The sequence below is a fragment of the Periplaneta americana genome, chromosome 13, assembly GCF_040183065.1.
Source record: "Periplaneta americana isolate PAMFEO1 chromosome 13, P.americana_PAMFEO1_priV1, whole genome shotgun sequence".
NCBI classification, from domain to species: Eukaryota; Metazoa; Arthropoda; class Insecta; order Blattodea; family Blattidae; genus Periplaneta; species Periplaneta americana.
The window spans coordinates 138,657,266-138,679,077 of NC_091129.1; the positions used below are offsets into that span (position 1 = coordinate 138,657,266).

At 34.6% G+C, this 21,812-nt stretch overlaps 1 protein-coding gene across 1 annotated transcript; it reads right to left on the bottom strand.

Annotated features, from left to right (window-relative positions):
* Positions 1–5,171: 5,171 nt before the first annotated feature.
* On the bottom strand, positions 5,172–14,159 carry LOC138712491 (facilitated trehalose transporter Tret1-like). The gene is made up of 4 exons (XM_069844368.1): positions 14,028–14,159; positions 13,614–13,734; positions 9,480–9,742; positions 5,172–7,080 (listed from the first exon to the last, which is right to left on the bottom strand). The coding sequence occupies exons 2-4, from the start codon at positions 13,678–13,680 to the stop codon at positions 5,935–5,937; spliced, it is 1,476 nt and encodes a 491-aa protein (XP_069700469.1). The 5' UTR covers positions 13,681–13,734; positions 14,028–14,159; the 3' UTR covers positions 5,172–5,934.
* Between the last annotated feature and the right edge of the window lie 7,653 nt (positions 14,160–21,812).

The window sequence follows — 21,812 nt, forward strand, 5'->3', positions numbered from 1 at the left end:
GTTCACTTCACATTTAATTCGTATATTCTCATAGTGAATATTCAGACATGCCTTTTGTTTATGGATTTTGTAATGGCAATGCATTGACTGCTGTTGAGGAATACAGACGACGTTTTCCTAATCGAAAGGTTCCATCCAGCTGTGTGTTTTTCCGTGTATACCAAATGTTATCTGAAACTGGCAAGCTCGTAGTGTTCATTGAGGTCGAAAAAAGAACCGGTACCGGTACGTGATATGAATTTATAATTATTCATGAAATCTATAAGAAAGTCTACATTAGTAATTTATCTTGTGTAGGCTACTTATTTTATTTTCTTAATGAGTTTGTACTTAATTATGAAATAAACGTGTTGAAACAATAAAATATGCAGCATTTTCAATAATGTATTATATCATAATGTTCTAAAACGTAGAAATATATCTATAATGACTCTCCATTTAAATGTCCGCCCATCAGTAACTTCCAAACCGTTACATTTTTGACATAGGTATATCAGGTTAAATCGATGAAGATTACAAATTCCCATGATACGTATACTTCTTTATACTGGACAGACGATTGCACTCGCTTCTACTTTTTACGAAAATGAGTATTTAAAATTGATATAAATATTCAGTCATTAGTCCTTTACGAGTACAGTATACGTCTTGTGTTACTTGAAAAGAAACTACTGATTTAGAAATAATTTATGTGCATTCTCTATGTAATTAAAAGCAGATATTTACAAAATTATGAACAACTGTAACTATATAAATATATTCGGAGTGTCCGAAAAGTGGTCGTACCTATTTTATTTTCATTTTCGACACTATGAGGGTTATGATTGAATGCTTGATATGGACACTTACCTGATGATGTAAGGATCCATAACATCGGGATGGAGATCATCATTGTCGTTACACAGTTAAATTCTGCGCCATGTTCTGGGAGATGTTTTACGGAGATAATCCTGGGCCACGTGCGTCAAGACATCTTCCAAAGTCTAGCTCGTTGCATCTTCCACAGCTGCTAATAACTCTTCCGCTGTGTGATACCGGTTATTACTCCAACTACATGGTTACCAAGATTCACAAGGTTACCAGCACGCCAACATAAATCTTCGCGAAATAAGGGGAGGTACGTCTACTTCTAGATCACTCTGTATATTAAATCCTATAACGTTTATTGAAGAAGTTTCATATTAGAATATAACCGTGTAGATATAAATTCATTTTAGAAGAAACTGAATAATGGTTTTGCTCTATTTCTATAACGGATAGGGTTTCATTAATTGTATTAAATAATTTTAACAGACTTTTCAATCCAAAAATGTTTGACTGAATAATTATTTTTGATTGAAGATGTAATTCTACTAGTGATAATTACACTAATGTGAATGTTCTTGGGGACGTACCGAATATGTACTTTTTTTATCACTTCATCTTATGTAGGAAGGAAAACGTTGTAGTTGATATCGACTGAATCATCATAATCAGTATTTAAAATTGATAGACCGACACGTTCGACACAAACTGTATACCGAAAACTAGTTCTTCGATATCAAGCATTGACATATAGAAGAGCCATGAAATAATTCACTGATTTCTTATCAGAAATCTCATTTGCTAGTGATAAATTAGCAACATTATCGCGGATATTTTGTAAAAAAACGGGGCAAAAGAAACTGTTGCTTGGAAAGAAAGCGATTTCGGACATCAGTTTATTGGAATTTTGTTCTTATATTCAATAGTATGAGTTATTAATTCTGTATACAAACATATCCGATAGAAAATTTTGCCTTTAAAATCCTTTTCAATTTTCATACTGTAAGGATTATCATACTTACGAAAAGAAATTATGTGGCATGACATAAACAGTAGCAACTTCTGCAGTGTTGTTTGTTGTTGTAAGTTTTTCTCTCTGATCTGGTTTTACCATTACGTCTGACTTTTATTTTCTCTTGAAAATATAAATTTTATAGAAAAACATAATTCCACATTTTATTGCTATCCTAGTGAAAATAAAAATAACAGTCAAATAATTTTATGTATTGTAGTTAGTGGGAAATAGTGTCATGGGAAGAAAATGAACAGATATATATTGTTTTATGTGGCTGGTCATGATCATGGACCTCCTAAATACTACAACCGCAGAACTTGTCTACAGAAAAGAAGATCCCCCGACTTTCATTCATTATTCTGGTTCTGGTACAAATCCAGACTTATCACTAGTAACATCAGATATCCATCACGAAACCAAGAAAAAAATGGCTGGTCATGATAATATATTTGAAAAATATTGGAGTGCAAGAGGTCAAATGACTTTATTGTCAAACGCCTGGCATTAGAAAACAACAACAACAACATATTGTTTTATGTATTCATAGTGGCGTGAGACTTTTTATAGTATCATAAATACATAAAATCATTCGAAGTTTTGTAGCTACGAAGTGGCTTCATCTCAGGGAAAGGCAAGGATTCTAACAGTTGGTTCAATTGCCTAAGGATAGGCCATTCTTCAGTCATGGATTTTACATAATAGCTACTTATCGGCTCCATCATAGAGAAATAGAAGTTAATTGTTGGTCCATTGCGAAGATCCAATGGACAGAATTCTTGCCTTCTTTAGTGATGGAGCTGATAAGTAGCCCCTAGACATTGGACTTAGGAAGTTTCTGCATTGATTATGACATGGTACATAAACTCAAAATTCTCGCACCATGTTGAAAAACTTGAATCATACGTCTAATCGAATTACACTCAATGCTAATTTAAATATCTTATTTATTTCATAACATTGAACTATACACTTTTTGAGGTCATTTGTAGTTTCTTGAACAACTGAATCATTAATTATTGCAGAAGCCCCACAGGCCACATGTCCATTTGAGTAAATTTTTCAAGAGGCACGAAAAACAAATTATCTTCAAAAACGTTTAGTATTTTGAAGTGACTATTTTTTTTTTATTAAAACATAATAATATGTTCTAGTCTTTGACATATATGAACAATAATTTTCCTCTTTAGTATTTTTTTTTTTTAATATTTGAATTGCGTGGACATGTAATATTTCTGCAATTCACGGCTAGTAACAGTCATTTTATTTCTTTTAAACAATTTTAGATATAGAAGACGGAGGATAATTTTTTATCTCATAAAGAACTTCGAAAGTATATTAGCCAAGAAATTAAAAAAAAAAGTACACAAACATGCATAAACAAAAAATTACATGAAACCCATAGTCTATTTAATTCTTCAAATTCCTTTAATCCTATATAAAAAAAGAGAAAATCAAACTGATTTTTTTTAGTTTCTAAAAAATTGCACATGCCCTGGATTTGTGGTGTTTCTGCAATTTCCTGGAATTCATGTAACTTATTGCCGCTGTGAAATGTAACGTACACCGAGCATTGGACATGTGGAATTTCTGCACCGCTTGAAAGGCCTATGTATGAATATTATGACCATATGAAAACTAAATTTGAGAAAAAAAAATGTGATTTGTGAGGTTTCTGCAGTTCATGCATGATTCAACTGTATTTAATATCCGAAGACAGAATGCTACTCTCTTTCCAGCTAAAGATTGAAGTAAATGTAAATAAATGCACGTGGCATAATGGTTCCTGATTGTCTATTGGACGCACAACGCCTCCAAACTCATGCTTGTCATCTTCTTCCTCATATTAAAATAGTTCCTTCTAAAATAATAAACTGTATAATATACATGGAATACGAATGAATTAAACATGCTTATAAGAACACTTTCTTACGATTTAAACAACATGTTTATATTAGTAGTTTCAGACATTGCGTGTTAAATCATTGTAACGTGTATTATGGCAACGCGCATGCGTAATAGGCATTAAATCCCTCCCAAGGTGACTTACAGCTTCACAGAGCACATCAGCACGTCTGGTATAATAAAGTGCGAGATTCAGTGTTGCCAATCTCAAATAAATTTCTGTAGAATTAAAGAAATTCTCCACTCTTCAAAGAATAACATTTAATCACGAATCTACAGAAAATGAAAATCCACTATTCCCAGTAGGGAAATAATAAATATTAACCCTCTGTGAGCATTTTACGGGTTAGTTCAGTGAATGTGTTGAAATGTCTGCAATATATCAGACGGTGGCTGCCCTGCGTGCTCACTTGCTGAAAATAATGCGCCCTGGTGGCTGCTTTGGTAGCTAGCTTGCGATTGCGGAGTAATACATTTCGGTTTTGTTTACGTCTACTTCAATCTTTAGTTGGAAATAGAGTAGTTCTTAAGTGGGCAGCAAATCGGTCATTCTACGAGTATTTTAAGAAAAACGAGAAATGGGGATTGGCGAACTGAAAGAGAACATGATTTGTCCTAGTTAAAGAATAATAATAATAATAATAATAATAATAATAATAATAATAATAATAATAATAATTTGAGTGTAGTAATATCTGAGAGGATAAAAAGGAAGGAGGGAGTACTCCGAGGGAAATATGCTTGAAATCGGTGCGATGGATATGACCTCAAACTACACCTTCTACGCCCCATAATGCACCGCGAAATATCGCCAATTGCCAAACATTAAATTGCTACTATCAGTTTTGGTCATACGTAAACGGATTAGAATGGATCTGGAGGTAACAGAACTACTAGCAGATTATTATATCAATGTATGTTTCACTGTATATTTATTAAAAGTATTATGGTTGTGACATGGACTGAACACTTCATTTCCACATTCTTTCTCTTATCAAGAAGGATGTTAGCATCCTTCATATGTTACAGCATAGGGGGACATATCAACGGACATATTCTACAGTTGAGCCAAACAGAATATTAGCTTATTAATAAAAAAGATAACTCCTGCTGAACTTGTATACGCTTTTGAAATATTCACAATAACACGAAACAATTTGTAATCGAAATAATATGAACAAAACAGCTGATAAACACACCGGAAAAAGAGATGAACTATGGGTAATTTGACGGCCATACTAGTTCCACCGTTTCAAGCTTATGGCCCAGGGTTGAGTGATATACACCGCTGTAAAGTAAATGAAGAGTAGGAAAAAAACAAGCGAAGAGTCATGTCTTTGTAAAGAAGTGAATATACTGTCCTGCTCCTCTAAGACAGTGGTTCCAAAAGTGGGGGTCGTGTAAAGAGTTGAAGAGGGTAGCGAGTGAATTTCCAAAATAAAACAAAAACTCCTTATTAACATACATTTAATTTGCTTATTTTGCATTTAGGAACAAACAACATCGAACAAAAAAAAAAATTCAGCAGTTAGAAAGTAACAAATAATAATGTGATAAGTTTGCCCGTTTTCAGAACGTAGCCTCTCATATATGGACTAAGTAATCGATTAACATAGTGATAACATTTTCACGTTCGAGACTTCTCGCTTTTCTTTTGATGGCAGTCATAGTCGAGAAACTTAATTTGCACGATTGCGAGGTTGCAAATGTTATCACAAATTTAAGAGCATCTTTTTCAAACTTTCTTTTCATGCAAAACTGATCAATGCTCTGAAAAAAAAATCTAGTTCCAAAATTTCATCCAGTACCCATCTGTGGCTGTTGTGATTGTTTTCAGTTTCTTTCGGAAAACTAAAAAAGCTGTTGTTTAAAATCGCACTTCGGATAGTGTCCACTGGTTTTGAGTAAAATTATAATTGTTTACTATTTTACAGGGATTTGTATTTTTGGAATAGAGTCAAGAACCGGTACGGTAGTGGGATCGCAAACTGAAATCTCGCCCAAAAGTGGGTCACGTCTCCAAAAAGTTTGGAAACTATTGCTCTATGATATTTATACATAGGCCTAAACATGTCCTTTCATTTATAACTGATCTCTTGAAAGGAATTCATGTCAGACCACATTTTCCCATTTTCATGACAGATGCTTCATATGAGACTTACGTGAAGACGATATTGAGGATTATATCAATCACTGTGTAATCCTCTAATTCTTTATTTCAAAACCGGCTCTTCTGTCCCCTTACGTTCCTTTCCCGCTAGTTCATTCTGTATCTCCTCCCTTGTTTTACCTTTAGTCTCTGGCACACAAAAGACAACGAAGAAAGATCCAAAAACACAGACCAAACAGAGAATTCCATACGTCGCGGCTTGGCCGAGGTTATTCGACATTACCACGAATAACTTGGTCATCACAAACACCATGGCCCAGTTTACCGAAACTCCTAGAGAACTCACCCATCCTTTCGTCTCTATGGTGGCCAACTCCACCATCATTATCCATGGGATTGGCCCGATACCTAAAGAGAATGATACGATATATAGATTGAGAGCAGCCAAAGGAATCCAGGTCCACGAATGCATATCGAAACCGGCTTCTTTGTAGAAGAAAAATACTGCCAGTACTAGCAAGGATATGGCCATCACGGTATTAGAGAACAGAAGCAATACGCGTCTTCCTAGCCTGTCTACCAGCAGTGCTGCGATGTACGTGAAGGCCACCTGCACTACTCCGAGAATGAGTGTGCAGTAGTAGGGCGACAAGGAGCTGCCGGCGTCCTGGAAGATGTCCACGGTGTAGAATATCACGGCGTTTATCCCGCTCAGCTGCTGGAGCAGCATCAACCCAACCACGACCGTGACCGTCTTGAAGGTCGGAGACTTGTAGGATACGTTGCTGATCAGTTGCTTGAACGCAGCCCACCTGCTGGACTCCTGCACGTAGCAGTTGTCGCAGTCCTCCTTCTTTACTAAGCTCCACATGTCTTGAAGCTCTGCGTCGATTGTAGGATTTGTAGGACTGTCCAACATCTGAGTATTACGAAGCCATCGTAGGGATTTCTCGGCTTCTGCCGATTTCCCTTTGGATAAGAGGTACATCGGTGACTCCGGCATCCAGAAGAAGGTAGCACCGTACAAGATGGGTATGACGCCACAGGCAATGCAGAGCCAGATGTAGGGGACGAAGGCGCCAATTGCATAAACGTAAAGAATGCCCAAAGTCAGGGATATGTCGAGGTATGATCCCAGTTCTCCTCTGACATTCGTCTCAGATATTTCTTCGTTGTATACAGGGATGACTACAGTGGAGGCTCCTGTTGCCAGTCCGATTATTATTCTCGCCGTGTACAGAAGACACACCTGGCGTCAAACAAAGCAATCATTCCAGTACCAATGTTATGTATAAATAGGTATCATGATTTTAAAATCAAATGTAGGAAACAGAAAACGGATGTAGGTAAATTCTCATTTTTTAAATAGAACTATAAATGATTGGAATGACCTACCTGCAGCGGTCTTTGAGGGCTGTCCTTCCTTAAGGAGATTCAAGAATAATTTAAAAAGTTGTATATAAAGTGAAAATTAAAATTAAGGTGACATTCAACATTTAATTTTTTAAGGTGACATGTGTTTATCTAGGCTGACGAGTTACTTCCTTGGTTTTGAATTGTAAATTATTTAAAACTAGCGTGTAAGAGGGCCTTAGACTAGAAATGTTTAGTTTAAATGTAGTTCTGTTTATAAGTATGCATAAGGATGTAATTATTTGACTTATTTGAACTGTTGTATCAGTGAAGCGAGGTGAGTCAGTGAAGTTATGGTTTTACAGTGCAGTGAACAGTTCCGATCAGTGATAATTTATAGCGTCAATGAAATGTGTTCTATAGTGTCAGTGAAATGTGTTACAGAGTGTCAGTGAAATGTGTGCTAAAGTGTCAGTGAAATGCGTCATAGTGCCACTACAGGGAATGAGATGAGAGTAAAGTGAAAGACTATTGAAACTTATGTAGGACCTATACATAATTATGTAGGTTGTATTGTAAAATTAGGTATTTTATTTTATGTTTTATTATTATTGTGTTAAATTGTATTGTGTATTCTTATTGTATTGTGTGTAAAATTGTATATGTGTTGTAAAATTGTATTGTGTATTGTAAATTTTATTGTGTATTGGTTATCATTTTATTGTGTATTGTTAATATTGTATATACCACTGCCATCGGGTGCTTGCCCACTTGCAGTGTAAATAAATACATACATACATACTATTCACTCTCTATATCAATTATCTTATTTATTTACGTATCCATTCTTTTATCTATCTATCTATCTATCTATCTATCTATCTATCTATCTATCTATCTATCTATCTATCTATCTATCTATCTATCTATCTATCTATCTATCTATCTATCTATCTATCTATCTATCTATCTATCTATCTATCTATCTATCTATCTATCTATCTATCTATCTATCTATCTATCTATCCATCCATCCATCCATCCATCCATCCATCCATCCATCCATCCATCCATCCATCCATCCATCCATCCATCCATCCATCCATCCATCCATCCATCCATCCATCCATCCATCCATCCATCCATCCATCCATCCATCCATCCATCCATCCATCCATCTATCTATCTATCTATCTATCTATCTATCTATCTATCTATCTATCTATCTATCTATCTATCTATCTATCTATCTATCCATCCATCTATCTATTTTTAATTATTTATTTATTTACTTACTTAATTTATTTACTTATTTACGTATTTACGTATTTACTTATTTATTTATTTATTTATTTATTTATTAATTTATTTATTTATTTATTTATTATCTTCACCACTCCTAGGCAGCCACTTTCGCATGTCTTTGACATTGTGCAGCAGTCTCGATTATGCGGCTTTTTTATTCATGTCGCTAAACTTTGGAAAGAAAAACCGAGCTATATGTACTGATTCATTCATTCATTGAACCCATAGTTCCGGAGTCGGAACATAAGTATCTCTCTAGTGGAGGTTTCAATCAACGAATTAAGAAAGAGATTTTCTACTAAGAATTTAATTGTACTTATTTGTCGACAGGGGGACAGATTTGTCGTGCTTTGCCGGACATATCCTACATGTCTATCCGGAGCCCGGGAACAATATTCAATAATTCTCAAATATCCAACATTTTTAGAACTTAATTCATTTTGTATCAATTTGTTATATTTATGTCGTATTTACTTCTCTTGCATTTACAAATTTTGCCGTAAGATGGCATAACAGATAACATAAACTTTTTTGTCGAAAAACTCGGAATTATTTACAAGATTTCATGTGTGCACGGAAAATATACGAGTATTTATCCTGGAGCAAAAAGTCTACGCTTTATCATTCATAATTTTCTAATGAACGTGTTACAATTTATTAGTTAAACTGTTAAATATTTCTTGCATTTTAAATTTTTCATACCGGTACTACAACTCCTTTAAATTATTGTATGGTGATGAAGCCATTTTGACCAATAATAGGTAGGCCTACATTATATCGATTTTAATTTAAATTTCTATCGAAATCTACAGCTCAGTGCTTCACGTAATAGGAAATATTAAATAAGTAAATAAATAAATATGTAAAATAATAAATTATTGTTCAAATATGAAAGAAAACAAAATTTAATATATATGTTTTTTCTTTCCTTGTGGGTTCGCATTTTAACTAGAAATTTCACAGGATCCGTGTTAAAGGCATTATACTTACTGATCTGTCCGCTAAGACAGTGATCACCCAGCCCACTGCGAACGGCACGGTGAGCATCAGCAAGACTCTTCTACGTCCAAACATGTCAGCTAGAAAACCAGCTGGCAGGGCACCGACCAGGGCCCCCAGCGGCGCCAAAGATCCTATCCACGACGCCTCATCGTCAGAGATGACGTCACCTTCAGTGTAATTCCCTTGCAAATATGGGAGAGCAGGTGAAGTCCAGCCCTCCAGGGTTCCGGCACACATGGCTCCGATGGCGGCTGCAATACGTCACAATTCACTTGGTTTAACGACGCTATATCAACCGCGCTGTTATCTACAGTTGGCGGAATTGATGGTAACTAAAGCTCGGATGTTCCGACTTATTGTCGACTTTATTATTAACTAGCCGTACCCGTGCGCTCCGCTGCACCCGTTAGAAATAAATATAAAGTAATTACATAATTAAAATAGGACGTTTGATCCAGGGAACATTCGTGTTTGATAGAAGGATAAATCGTTTAATATGTTACTTAATTTAAATTGCATCCAAGTAATTAAAATGCGATCATTTTGGTCCAGAGACCACTCATTGGTGCAATGACAATTCCTTTAACATGTTTCTAATTTTTATTAGGGCAACCATAGTTTAATGAACATTGACATCATTTAGATTTAATGTGTATACTTTATTTTACTTGTTATAGGTTTCCATTGAATTATGGTAATAACTTAATTTTAACTCTTGTTTTCTACGTATTCAGTAAATGGCGTTTGGCCCACTATGGTTCTGAACCCTTCAAATAACTTATATAATATTACATTACATATATTATATTATATTATATTATATTATATTATATTATATTATATTATATTATATTATATTATATTATATTATGTTATATTATATCAGAAGTTACTGTAATAACATTATAGCATTATGTCCATCTAGAGAAACTACACTTTCCAATGGTGAACTAATAATTAATTATACAAATCGGTTAATTTAGCTTCCGATATTACTTCATACAAACACAGAAACATTCTCTGGAGGCTGTCTTTCATAGCTTTCGATTATTGCTGTCCAAGGCCCCTTATAGACGAAGTCATTTGTTTTTTATTTCATTATACGGCCTTAGATGGCAGTTATTTTAATTTTAAAACTCATTTATCTCATTAAATATCAGTCCTATCAAAATTTTTCAAGGAATAAAACTTATCGCAAATTATTTTTAAAGAAACTTTTGGTATATAACATTTTTCACAAAAATCAATAATAAGTGAGATATTTCGATTTATTTAATTCAAGCCCCCTCATAACCCCCCTTTTTGAATAATGTATTTTGAATGCCATATAGCCTAAAATCTAAGTTACAACGAACATAATTTATATTCCAATTTTCATCGAAATCCGTTCAGCCATTATTGCGTGAAAAGGTAACAAACATACAGACAGACAGACAGACATACATACATACAAACAAAAATTTCAAAAAAGCGATTTTCGGTTTCAGGGTGGTTAATTATATATGTTAGGACCAATTATTTTTGGAAAATCGAAAATTACCAGAAAAATTTCGGCTACAGATTTATTATTAGTATAGATTATTGCAAAATGCATTGAAGAATCAACAGAGAGAAAGTGCCCTGCATTTGATCACTTTGAATACAAGTTAAGTGCACGGCGATCATAATTATCATAACCGCATAGCTTCCCTTCGTACAGCACTGCGAGTCAAAGCAGCTCAAACTCCGCACACGCTCATTTCTAGCTTCCAGATAGGCCTAAAGCTCCCTGTGAAACAGACTTGAATAATTTTAAATTTTTCCCTTGAAATTATTCCAGTCTCCTTCACAGGAAGCTTTACCTGAAAGCTAGATTTGCATAATATGTACGTTACTGTAGGTACGTTAACAGAAAGCCACAATTTCAAGGTACACAGAGATTTCAGACTTTACGGACACTCTGTATATTTATAAAGAGGAATTATTAGAAGTGTCAAAGATTTGAAAATTTACTGGAAATGGGACGGATCTTTATTCCATTCAGGCATTCAATTTCAAGATGTTATAAATATTGGATGTTTTCCTTAGCCTTCTAAATGTAATTTTTCTAGAGTAATTAATATTTATTTTTGAAATGTATTAATGTGTTGCAGTGAATGCAGTTTTAATAACATTTTTTGATATAACATTACTAAAGAATTTATTTTGTGAGATCTTATTTTTTATAATAGATTATTACATATTTTCTCTTATTTAAAGCCAAGGTACACCCTTCTGGCACGTACCACCTAAATAATAATAAAAATAATAATAATAATAATAATAATAATAATAATAATAATGAAATTACATATTGGAATCAAACTGCACTTTATCCATAACTTGGTGGCAAAGTGAACTTTCTCCTAACAAAAATCGCTTAAGATTTTTCAATACAAAGAAATCGGAGTTTTTCCACGTTAAGTACACTTTTAAAGCTTAAGCTTTACATTGAATGTAGATGTAGACCTATTTTGTTTATTGCAATAACTTTCAGACAAAATAGAATTATAAATTTATCATCTTTCCTGAAAAATCAGATATTTGGATGAAGTTCAGGTTGATTCTAGGCGACCCAAATACTGTATTCACATTTTATCAAAATGCATCAGTGTTATTACTACATTAAAATATTTACTGCCTACAAATTATCTCAGATAGTGATTAAATGGAATAATAATTTTCAATCAAGATTAATAATAATAATAATAATAATAATAATAATAATAATAATAATAATAATAATAAGAGGTGGAAAATTTCAAATATCGTCGGTTTGTTGGTAAAAGTGACCAAGTCCAAAATGCAAAATTGTTGGAAGAAGGCATTTAAAGGTTTAATGATCCATCCGAAGATAACTGTACGTCTTTAGATGTTAGTAACACGTTATTTTGAAGGTAAATGTGCTATATTATTAGTTTTTAATATATAATTATGTCTTACATTTTCATAATGCTTGGAAGCCTTGGAATGTGACTTGGTCACTTTTACCAAGAAACCGACGATATCTTGGAGCAACAGTAACAAATCTAAATGACACTCGGGAGGAAATTAAACGCAGAATAAATATGGGAAATGCCTGTTATTATTCGGTTGCGAAGTTTTTGTCAGCTATCTTGTGTCAAAAAATCTGAAAGTTAGAATTTATAAAACAGTTATATTACCGGTTGTTCTTTATGGTTGTGAAACTTGGACTCTCACTTTGAGAGAGGAACAGAGATTAAGGGTGTTTGAGAATAAGGTTCTTAGGAAAATATTTGGGGCTAAGAGGGATGAAGTTACAGGAGAATGGAGAAAGTTACACAACGCAGAGCTGCACGCATTGTATACTTCACCTGACATAATTAGGAACATTAAATCCAGACGTTTGAGATGGGCAGGACATGTAGCACGTATGGGGGAATCCAGAAATGCATATAGAGTGTTAGTTGGGAGGCCGGAGGGAAAAAGACCTTTGGGGAGGCCGAGACGTAGATGGGAAGATAATATTAAAATGGATTTGAGGGAGGCGGGATATGATGGTAGAGACTGGATTAATCTTGCTCAGGATAGGGACCAATGGCGGGCTTATGTGAGGGCGGCAATGAACCTCCGGGTTCCTTAAAAGCCAGTAAGTAAGTAATAATAATAATAATAATAATAATAATAATATAATTCTCTTCATGATCTTATAACTACGAAACCCCTTACTTCGTTGTACCCACAGATATAGAGGCTATATCTGTGGTTGTACCGTGCTTCTCTTGTTATGAGAATAATAACACAACACTTGTAATCTCGTCAGGTAACACTATTTTTTATATACGAATCAAAGTATCTTCCACAGCATGGGCTTATTATTATTATTATTATTATTATTATTATTATTATTATTATTATTATTATTATTATTATTATTACTATTATTATTATTATTATTATTATTATTATTATTATTATTATTATTATTATTATTATTGACCCGACCTGTTACTTAATATCTTTACAATCAATTCCAATATCTCAAACTGCTCTCTGGAAATATTTGTTTGTAAAATTTACTTTCCATTCCATATATCACAGCTTTCAGCCTTTCACTCAACTCATCAAGTTACCATTCCTTACCTAGACTTGCGGCCAAATATTGATGCCATTTTCTTGGTTCTCCTCTGTTGATTTCAATATCGTTCATGTTCTTTATTTTCACTATTTCATATTAAATTCCAATAAAGTCACAGTTTTTTACCTGTAAACAAAGTTATAATGCAACAAATTATTCTTTAAGAACATGCTCATCATCATCATCATCATCATCATCATCTTCTTCTTCTTCTTCTTCTTCTTCTTCTTCATCATCAATGTGTGCAACATTATATTAATTTTGTACGAAGTGTATGTAATAGAAAATGTATTATTTGCATAATCGTCATAAATATTAAACAGACAATTTTCTTTGTTATAAAAGCCGTTCATTTTGTCATATGAACCATCTAGAAAACTGACGCACTCAAATAGAAAAATTTGAAATGTTCCACTTACCTCGATAACTGCTTTTGCTTCACGCATCTCTTGAGAACTGCGAGTGACATCTTCATAATTAAAACTGCTAATCCTTGTTCACATATGACAGTCTTGACGATGTTGCCGTCTCTACTGCCGAGTCCAAGGACGATACAGATAATATTAAATAGTGCAAATTACTTTTGCACATCTTTAGTTTTGTTCCATGATTTGCGTAAGGAAACCACGTTGACTTCGCTCTTCTGACATATGTATAATTCCCCGAAAGATGTCGTAATAGTGACTAAATGAAAATTGTAAGAGCTTATAATTCAAACCATTGGCGTACGCGGAATTTTGCCAAGGGGGAGGGGTATCATTAAAATTGTTTACAATTTACATTATCGGTATTTTGAATTTTGTGTATTATTAATTATTATTATTATTATTATTATTATTATTATTATTATTATTATTATTATTATTTCTACCTTTGGGGAGGTCGAGACGTAGATGGGAGGATAATATTAAAATGGATTTGAGGGATGTAGGATATGATGATAGAGACTGGATTAATCTTGCACAGGATAGGGCTTATGTGAGGGCGGCAATGAACCTGCGGGTTCTTTAACCCTTTGATGCACGCATTTGGGAAGGAAATAAAAAATTGTGTTTGCAATGAAATTATTTATTTATTTATTTATTTATTTATTTATTTATTTATTTATTTATTTATTTATTTATTTATTTATTTATTTATTTATTTATTTATTTATTCTGGTGTAGTTAAGGCCATCAGGCCTTCTCGTCCACAACACCAGGAATACAAATACAATAACAGAAATAAAAAGGAAAAAAAAAAACACTATAAACGAAGTAAAGTCACACAAAAATATACACAGGTTGCAGTCACACAAACTTTAAATGAGTGATTAAGTATAATTAATTGTATCCTAATTAACTAACATAAACAAGAAACTTGCGATTTTAATCTGGAGTAAAAAAAACACAAATCAACACTTCTAGCAATATCTAAAAAGCATTAAACAAGACAAAATTTTCCAATTTAATTTTGAATTGTGATAAAGTCCGGCAGTCCCTGACATCATTAGGTAGCGAATTCCAGAGACGAGGTATTTCTACAGTGTAGGAGGATGAGTATAGAGACGTTCTATGATGAGGGATAGAAAGAAGTGCTTGATGTCGGTTTCGAAGAGTTGTAAGAAATTGAAAGCGCGATAAGAGATAATTCGGAGTAGAAGTATGCATGATCCTAAATAGAAGAGACAGTGAATGTATTGTCCTTCGTTCCTTCAGACGCACCCATGAAAGTAACTGGAGGGAAGGTGTTATATGGTCAAATTTACGAGTATTGCAGATGAATCGTATGCACACATTATGAACACGTTGTAGTCTCTCAGCTAAGAGTGAACTTACATTAGTTAGTAAGGAATCGCAATAATCAAAATGGGGCATTACAAGCGTCTGAATAAGATTCTTTTTTAGACTAAGTGGTAGAAATTCTTTCATATGAAACAAAGAGTGAAGTTGAGAAAATATTTTTTTTGCAAGTGTGTGTTACTTGGGTGTTCCAATTTAGATCGCTATCCATAAAAATGCCAAGATTTTTAACTGTTTCGCTGTATTTAACAATAATCCCATTCAATGTTATATGTGGTATAGTACTTCGTAGACGATTATGTCCCATTACGATTGCTTGCGATTTCTTTGGATTTAACCTTAATCCAAATTTGTGTGACCACAGTGAAATCGAATTTAAGTCTTTTATTTGTCTGAGGGAAGTGCCTCAAATTTTAAAAATTTTAAAAACTTCCATTTTTTACACAGAAAATGGGTGGTTTCATGGTAAAACCACTATGCAATACTGCAGAACACAATGTCTTCAGACTTATTGCGAATGATACAAAAGGAAACAATTTCTGGTTTCATTAAGGCAAAGTGCCACTTCACATGTGTTGCGTGGTAATTAGAAAGGAAAAGAATGGACCTTCTATCCTTCCACTTGAGCCAGGTCACTCTAGCATATGACGTATGGCTATCACTGTCACCACGTTTCAAGTCGCGGTCTCTTCTTTCGTCGTGTGGTAAACCGATACGCCCATGTCTAACTGTACCACATGCGTAGATATTTTGCTCTCTTAGAGATCATCAGATTCAAACTTGTGAAAAAGTTGTCAAAAACACTTTGTGATTATCACCAACCATCTCTTCCTTGTAGCCATGATGAATAAGCTGACACAAAAATGGAACATTTTGTTGGATATGGTAAGCATAACTACCCTGTTTGCGTAGTGGTTACGTTTTGAAACCACCACATTATTTCTATATTGACGCCACATGTGTCGAAGAAATTACAATCTTGTTACTGAAACATGTTCTAAAAGACCGAAAGACTTAATAATACTAAATAGAGACTTACGTAACTGTGATATTTTAGCATACAACTGAAATAAAAACACGTAGCGAATCTTCCACACCCCAACTATACACAACATCGGCCATCTTAGTGGAGCAACATAAATATAGGGAAAATAAAATTCTTCTACAGTTACTAGGGATCAGTGAATGCAGCGTAGTAGTTATGAAATAAAAATCACACTGTAAGTAGGCAGGAAACTCAAATTTAAAAGGTGGTTATGTACTGTAATCACTGAGCTTCAAAGGGTTAAAAGCCATTTGCAAGTAAGTAAGTATTATTATTTCTAATGGAACATATTCATGAATATCCTTATAAAATCTTTGTAACGTAACTTTTTCACAGTCCTCCAATTTTTAACAAATTTTAACTTCTTTTTAATTTTGTATAATAAAAAATCATTTACCTATTAATAATTCTGCCATTCTTCATCGATGTTACAATTTATTTCCTTTTTCTTTAATAACACTTTCAATTTGAGATTTAATTATTGATGAAATTAAGTGGTGTATCATTGTGGAGTGGGAAAGTGGAAAGTTGCAATCCCATCATTTTCCTGGAAGAACCGATGAAGACCACAAGTTTCAATTGGAGAAAACTCTACTGATTATAAAACCGACATGACATCTCACGATTAGTCATTTCAGTCTAACTACAAAATTTGCAGACTAAGCAATATATATATATATATATATATATATATATATATATATATATATGTTTATTTAACCCTTCTCCGGGCAACCTACTTTTGTAACGTAGATGGGCAAGGAGGGTCCGTCGGACCCACATGCCATTTTAATACATTGACAGAAGAAAATCATTTTATTGTATACAATATTAATCTTCTTTAATAATGATATTATTATAGTGACCAAAGTATCCATGATGATATACATAAATGATATAATTTTAATAGTTTTTTCATTCGATAAAAGAAACATGTTAGTGTATGATCTACAATTTTTTTTTACTTTCGTCGTAAAACTCACATTTACACAAATTTTAGATTTTCTCATTTCTAGCACACACACACACACACACACACACACACACTCTCACACGTCATTACTCTCACACACTCACACGTCATTACTCCCACACACTCACATATCATCACTCTCACACTCACACGTCATCACTGTCACACTCTCATACGTCATCACTCATAATCACTCTTACAGTTTTTACACACCGGGTCACTTCACTGTGCTCATTACACACAGATTGGCCACAATTGTCACAGCTTTGTTTTTGTTTGCGACTTTTTTCATACTGGTACATATGACACCTTTTAGTCTGTGGTTGGGACGCAGTAGATGGAGAGGCCTACTAGCTCTTGGCATGAAAGGAGCAATGGTCATTACAGTTTTTTCTGAAGTCCTACTCTAGGTCTTATTTCAATTTGAGATTGGATGAAACTTTCAGCAACAGCTACAAGGAACAACCTCCTATTGTTCTGTTCTACAAGATTCCACGAAGGACGAAGGCTCATCCACACAACAAATGCAGTAATTCCACACACATCTAGAAGATTAATAAAAATGCAAATGGCCAGCGATTTGTATGTCTCTTGCACGCATATGCATTCACTAATGATCGAATGTGTCAATATCTCCCTTTTTTGCTATTGCAGTGAAGAATAATTTGTGGTTTCTTTTCTTGTTCCGAAATGGTTTGTGTGTGGTGCATTGCAGAAAGAACAACAACTGCCTTATTTGGTTTTGGTACATTGAAACCAATGTTACATATTTTGTAAATCCGCAGGTCGATGAACACTCTGGCCGTCTTTTATTTGGCTGAAACTCAGGAGAGATGAATACATATATTTTTTGTGTACTGTTCCAACTAAGGTGAGACCATTACTGAGGAGATTCTCAGTGAGTTCTTTGTCAGTAAAGTAGTTATCGCAAGGTACATTTCTGTTTGTTCTTTGATAAGAAAGTGTTTCTACAACCCTTCGACCTACTCCAGAGTGAACCCTTACACAGTTTTCTTATCCGGTGTATGGCAGACCATTTAGGGGATAGAAGGTTTTGGAGTCACAAGCCCACCATACTTTCATGCCATATTTGTCAGTTTTTGATGGCATGTATTCCTTGAAAGGACATCTACCACGGAATGGAATAAGTTGCTCATCAACCGTTATATCAGTACAAGGAATATAGACCTAATATTTTTTTTTAATTCGAATTCACATTTTCCCAGACATCTATAACCAGGGAAAACTTATCCTTCTCACGGCAAATGGATCTTGTTGTTTTGTTATCAAATCAAGTAAACGCTAGCAAAGATTTGAATCTCTTGAGACCCATGATCGCTCTAAATACTGGAACACCATACAAGCTGCTCCACGGAATGTCATAATTAGTGTAATTTGCTTTGAGGTGTCCTGCAGTTACTAGTAGACCGAAAAATGGCCGCAATTCAGTGTCGTTAGAACACTTCCATGGGTGTGCAACATTTCTTTCTAAATACAGCCGCTCAGCCTCTTGATTATTTATCTATGTCTCTTATAACTGAATCAGTATAAAGATTGAAGGCATCAATAGATTTCCCAGGTGAAAGAGTGACTTTATTTATTGACCCTTTGATAATATTGTGAGCCCTAGCTCGGCCTGTTGGAAAAAGCTGAGAGTTCCACGTGGTGCCATCTTTACCAAAGAAATTAGCAGTTTGAACGAATGCTTCCCCCCATATCCTAGTTCTAGACGGTCGACACTAACCTCTTGTGGATCAAATTGGTGATAACTGCTTTTCTCATTGATAGATAGATTCTCATCATCAGCGGTTTCAGGGTCATATTGTGCTCTAAATGATGATTATTAACTTCTGATGCTTCACTCTGATGATCAGATTTGCTATTATCGGCGTTATCGTCTGGCCCGAAGCTAGAATCGTCTTTTCTTAGGTCAGGTTCTCTAAGCAAATCCTGAATGGATTCTTCACACAAGTACTTACGCTGAGTCTGTCAGAATATTTGACCTAATTACAACTCTTCAGTATAACAGCATAACTAAGATGGATTCAAATATACTGTAACATCTAAAGATCGTACCTTTGTTTCTTTGACTTTCTTCGGCTTTTTCATAATAATTACTCCCATATAAAAATAATGAAAAAGTGAAAGATTCAGTCACTCTTTTTATTATAAACTACACCGTATTATGGCTAGCATAACTTCACACTGAATTATTTATATTTATTATAATGCATAATTTGTCCATTTTTTTTAAAATGTCATTGTTGTTGAGCTTCGGAAATAATTTTGCCAACATTCCATTGCCGTCAGATTATCACTGAACGGTTTGAAAGAGTGAAATCTTGTTATGAAGTAAGAAAAACCAATAAAATATACTATGGTCCAATAGACCCTGCATGCCCGGTTAAGACTTTAAAGAAGTAAAAGTGTTCTAGAACATTTTTGCAAAATACTACAATATTTTCCTTCTTCCTAAATATAAAAAAACACAGAAATTAACAAAGTCATGAAATTTCAAGTAGGTAGAAATTATAGTTTTCATTTTATTCACGGACCCTGGTTGCCCGGAGAAGGGTTAAATGAAGTGCAGAGATGTTAGGTTAAACCATCATGGCATACCTACTGTTCCTTCCATTAAGACAAACCTGTAAATTTTCATCAAATCTCTAATCTTAGTATTCCAGAGTGATTAGTATACAATACTATCCGGCGCCACCCTCCAAAGCAGCGCCCGAGAAACATGCCTCGCTTGCCCTCGCCCCTTATTTGAGTAATTCCACGTCAAATCGCACAAAATTATACAAATTTTGACCTTCATATTTCTGATTGCGTTTGTATTTTTTTTTACCAACTCTTCGATCCCGGGCCAGATCGTTGGCATTTAAGTGTGCTTAAATGCGACAGGCTCGTGTCAGTACATTTACTGGCATGTAAAAGAACTCCTGTGGGACAAAATTCCGGAACATCCGGCGACGCTGAAATAACCTCTGCAGTTGCGAGCGTCGTTAAATAAAACGTAACATTTTCCAAAAATGGTGCAATTTTTATTTTCTTAAGGCTGAATTTTTTATAACTTGCTTTATTGTTCTGTTTGCCGTAATAGTTATTTCCCTGATACTGATGTGAATGGTTCAAGTCTTACTACTGTAATTGTAGATATATAGTAAAGTTATATAAGTTTCTAATTCAATATTATTTGTTTCAGCTATTGTGTATTTTTACTTGTCTAATGTACCTCGTACACACAGAAAGAATAGCACAGAAAAGAGTACAGACCTGGTAGACGGACTCAGCAAAGATTCTGGCTATGTAACTATTATCCCAGAGAAAGTCGATAACACTTCTTCAAAGAAGAAAATTGGACAGAAAGTTCTCGAATTTGGCTTTTTCCATGCAGTGACACAAGTCACAAGTCAACTGGCCTGTTTATTGGGATGTATTCGCTCTCAGGTTTCTGTTGAGATTCTAACAGGCCGTACATTACCAGAACTTTTCACTCATGCTTAAGGACCATTATGGAATTACACCTACCGGCATTGGTTACACGATATCACTTCAAGGTCTGATTGGTGCTACAACTGGTTTCTTAATCGGATGCATCAGCAAGTTTTACGAGAATGACAAAGATAATTCCATACGGACGCTTCACGCTTTTGGAGTGCTTACTCTGTCATTCCTTTTCATGAATCTCGCATCTAGTTTGGCCTTCTTCCTGCTTTGTCTTTTGCCATTGGCTGCAGCCGGTTCCTTGCTGAGGATTACAACGTCAGAGATCATCCTGCAGAGGACGGAACCCGATCAAAGAGGTTCTCTCATCGGCTCGGGGCAGAGCATATCTTCGATAGCTCCACTGTGTTCAGTACTTGCGTTTGACTGGTTTGGATTCTATGGTACATCACTATTAAGGCTTGCAGCCCCAGTGACAGCTACAGCACTTTCTGCTGTCTTAGTATTACGTGGAAAGAAAACTAGCAAAGTTGCGTAACTGTACTGAAACAAATTGCATGTGGGTGGTATTAATAAAAACGAAGACCTTACTTTGCTCATCTTCCTCATGAGCAAAGCGAGCTTGCTTTTTCTATGAAGAAGCTCTGAAATGTCGTATTAATAAAAACTATCGGAGCTTGCTCTTACGTGCCAGAGCTTGCTCTCAGAGTTTGCTTCACTTAGCGTGGGAATTCGTATCGATATAGTCGTCAACAAGCGATACCGCCACGTGTATTTCGATCGAAAGGACTAGTGATTGAGCTATGAGTGATACAGAGGAAGACGTTGGGAAAAAGGGAGAAGATTTATCTTTATTTATGGATATCATTAAAAAATTTCCAGTTATATTTAAGAAGTCAATGTTACCGGAATCGAGGCAAAAGAAATCTGCAGCATTTGCAAATATCAGAGAGAAGTA

Bases quoted from the DNA above. Each gene is read 5' to 3' on its own strand.
- LOC138712491 (XM_069844368.1), bottom strand. From the start codon at position 13,680: ATGAACGATATTGAAATCAACAGAGGAGAACCAAGAAAATGGCATCAA. The intron at 9,743-13,613 runs GTAAGGAATGGT...GACGTATTGCAG, and splicing joins ATATTTGGCCGCAAGTCTAG to CCGCCATCGGAGCCATGTGT. The intron at 7,081-9,479 runs GTAAGTATAATG...GTTTGACGCCAG, and splicing joins CTGTCTTAGCGGACAGATCA to GTGTGTCTTCTGTACACGGC.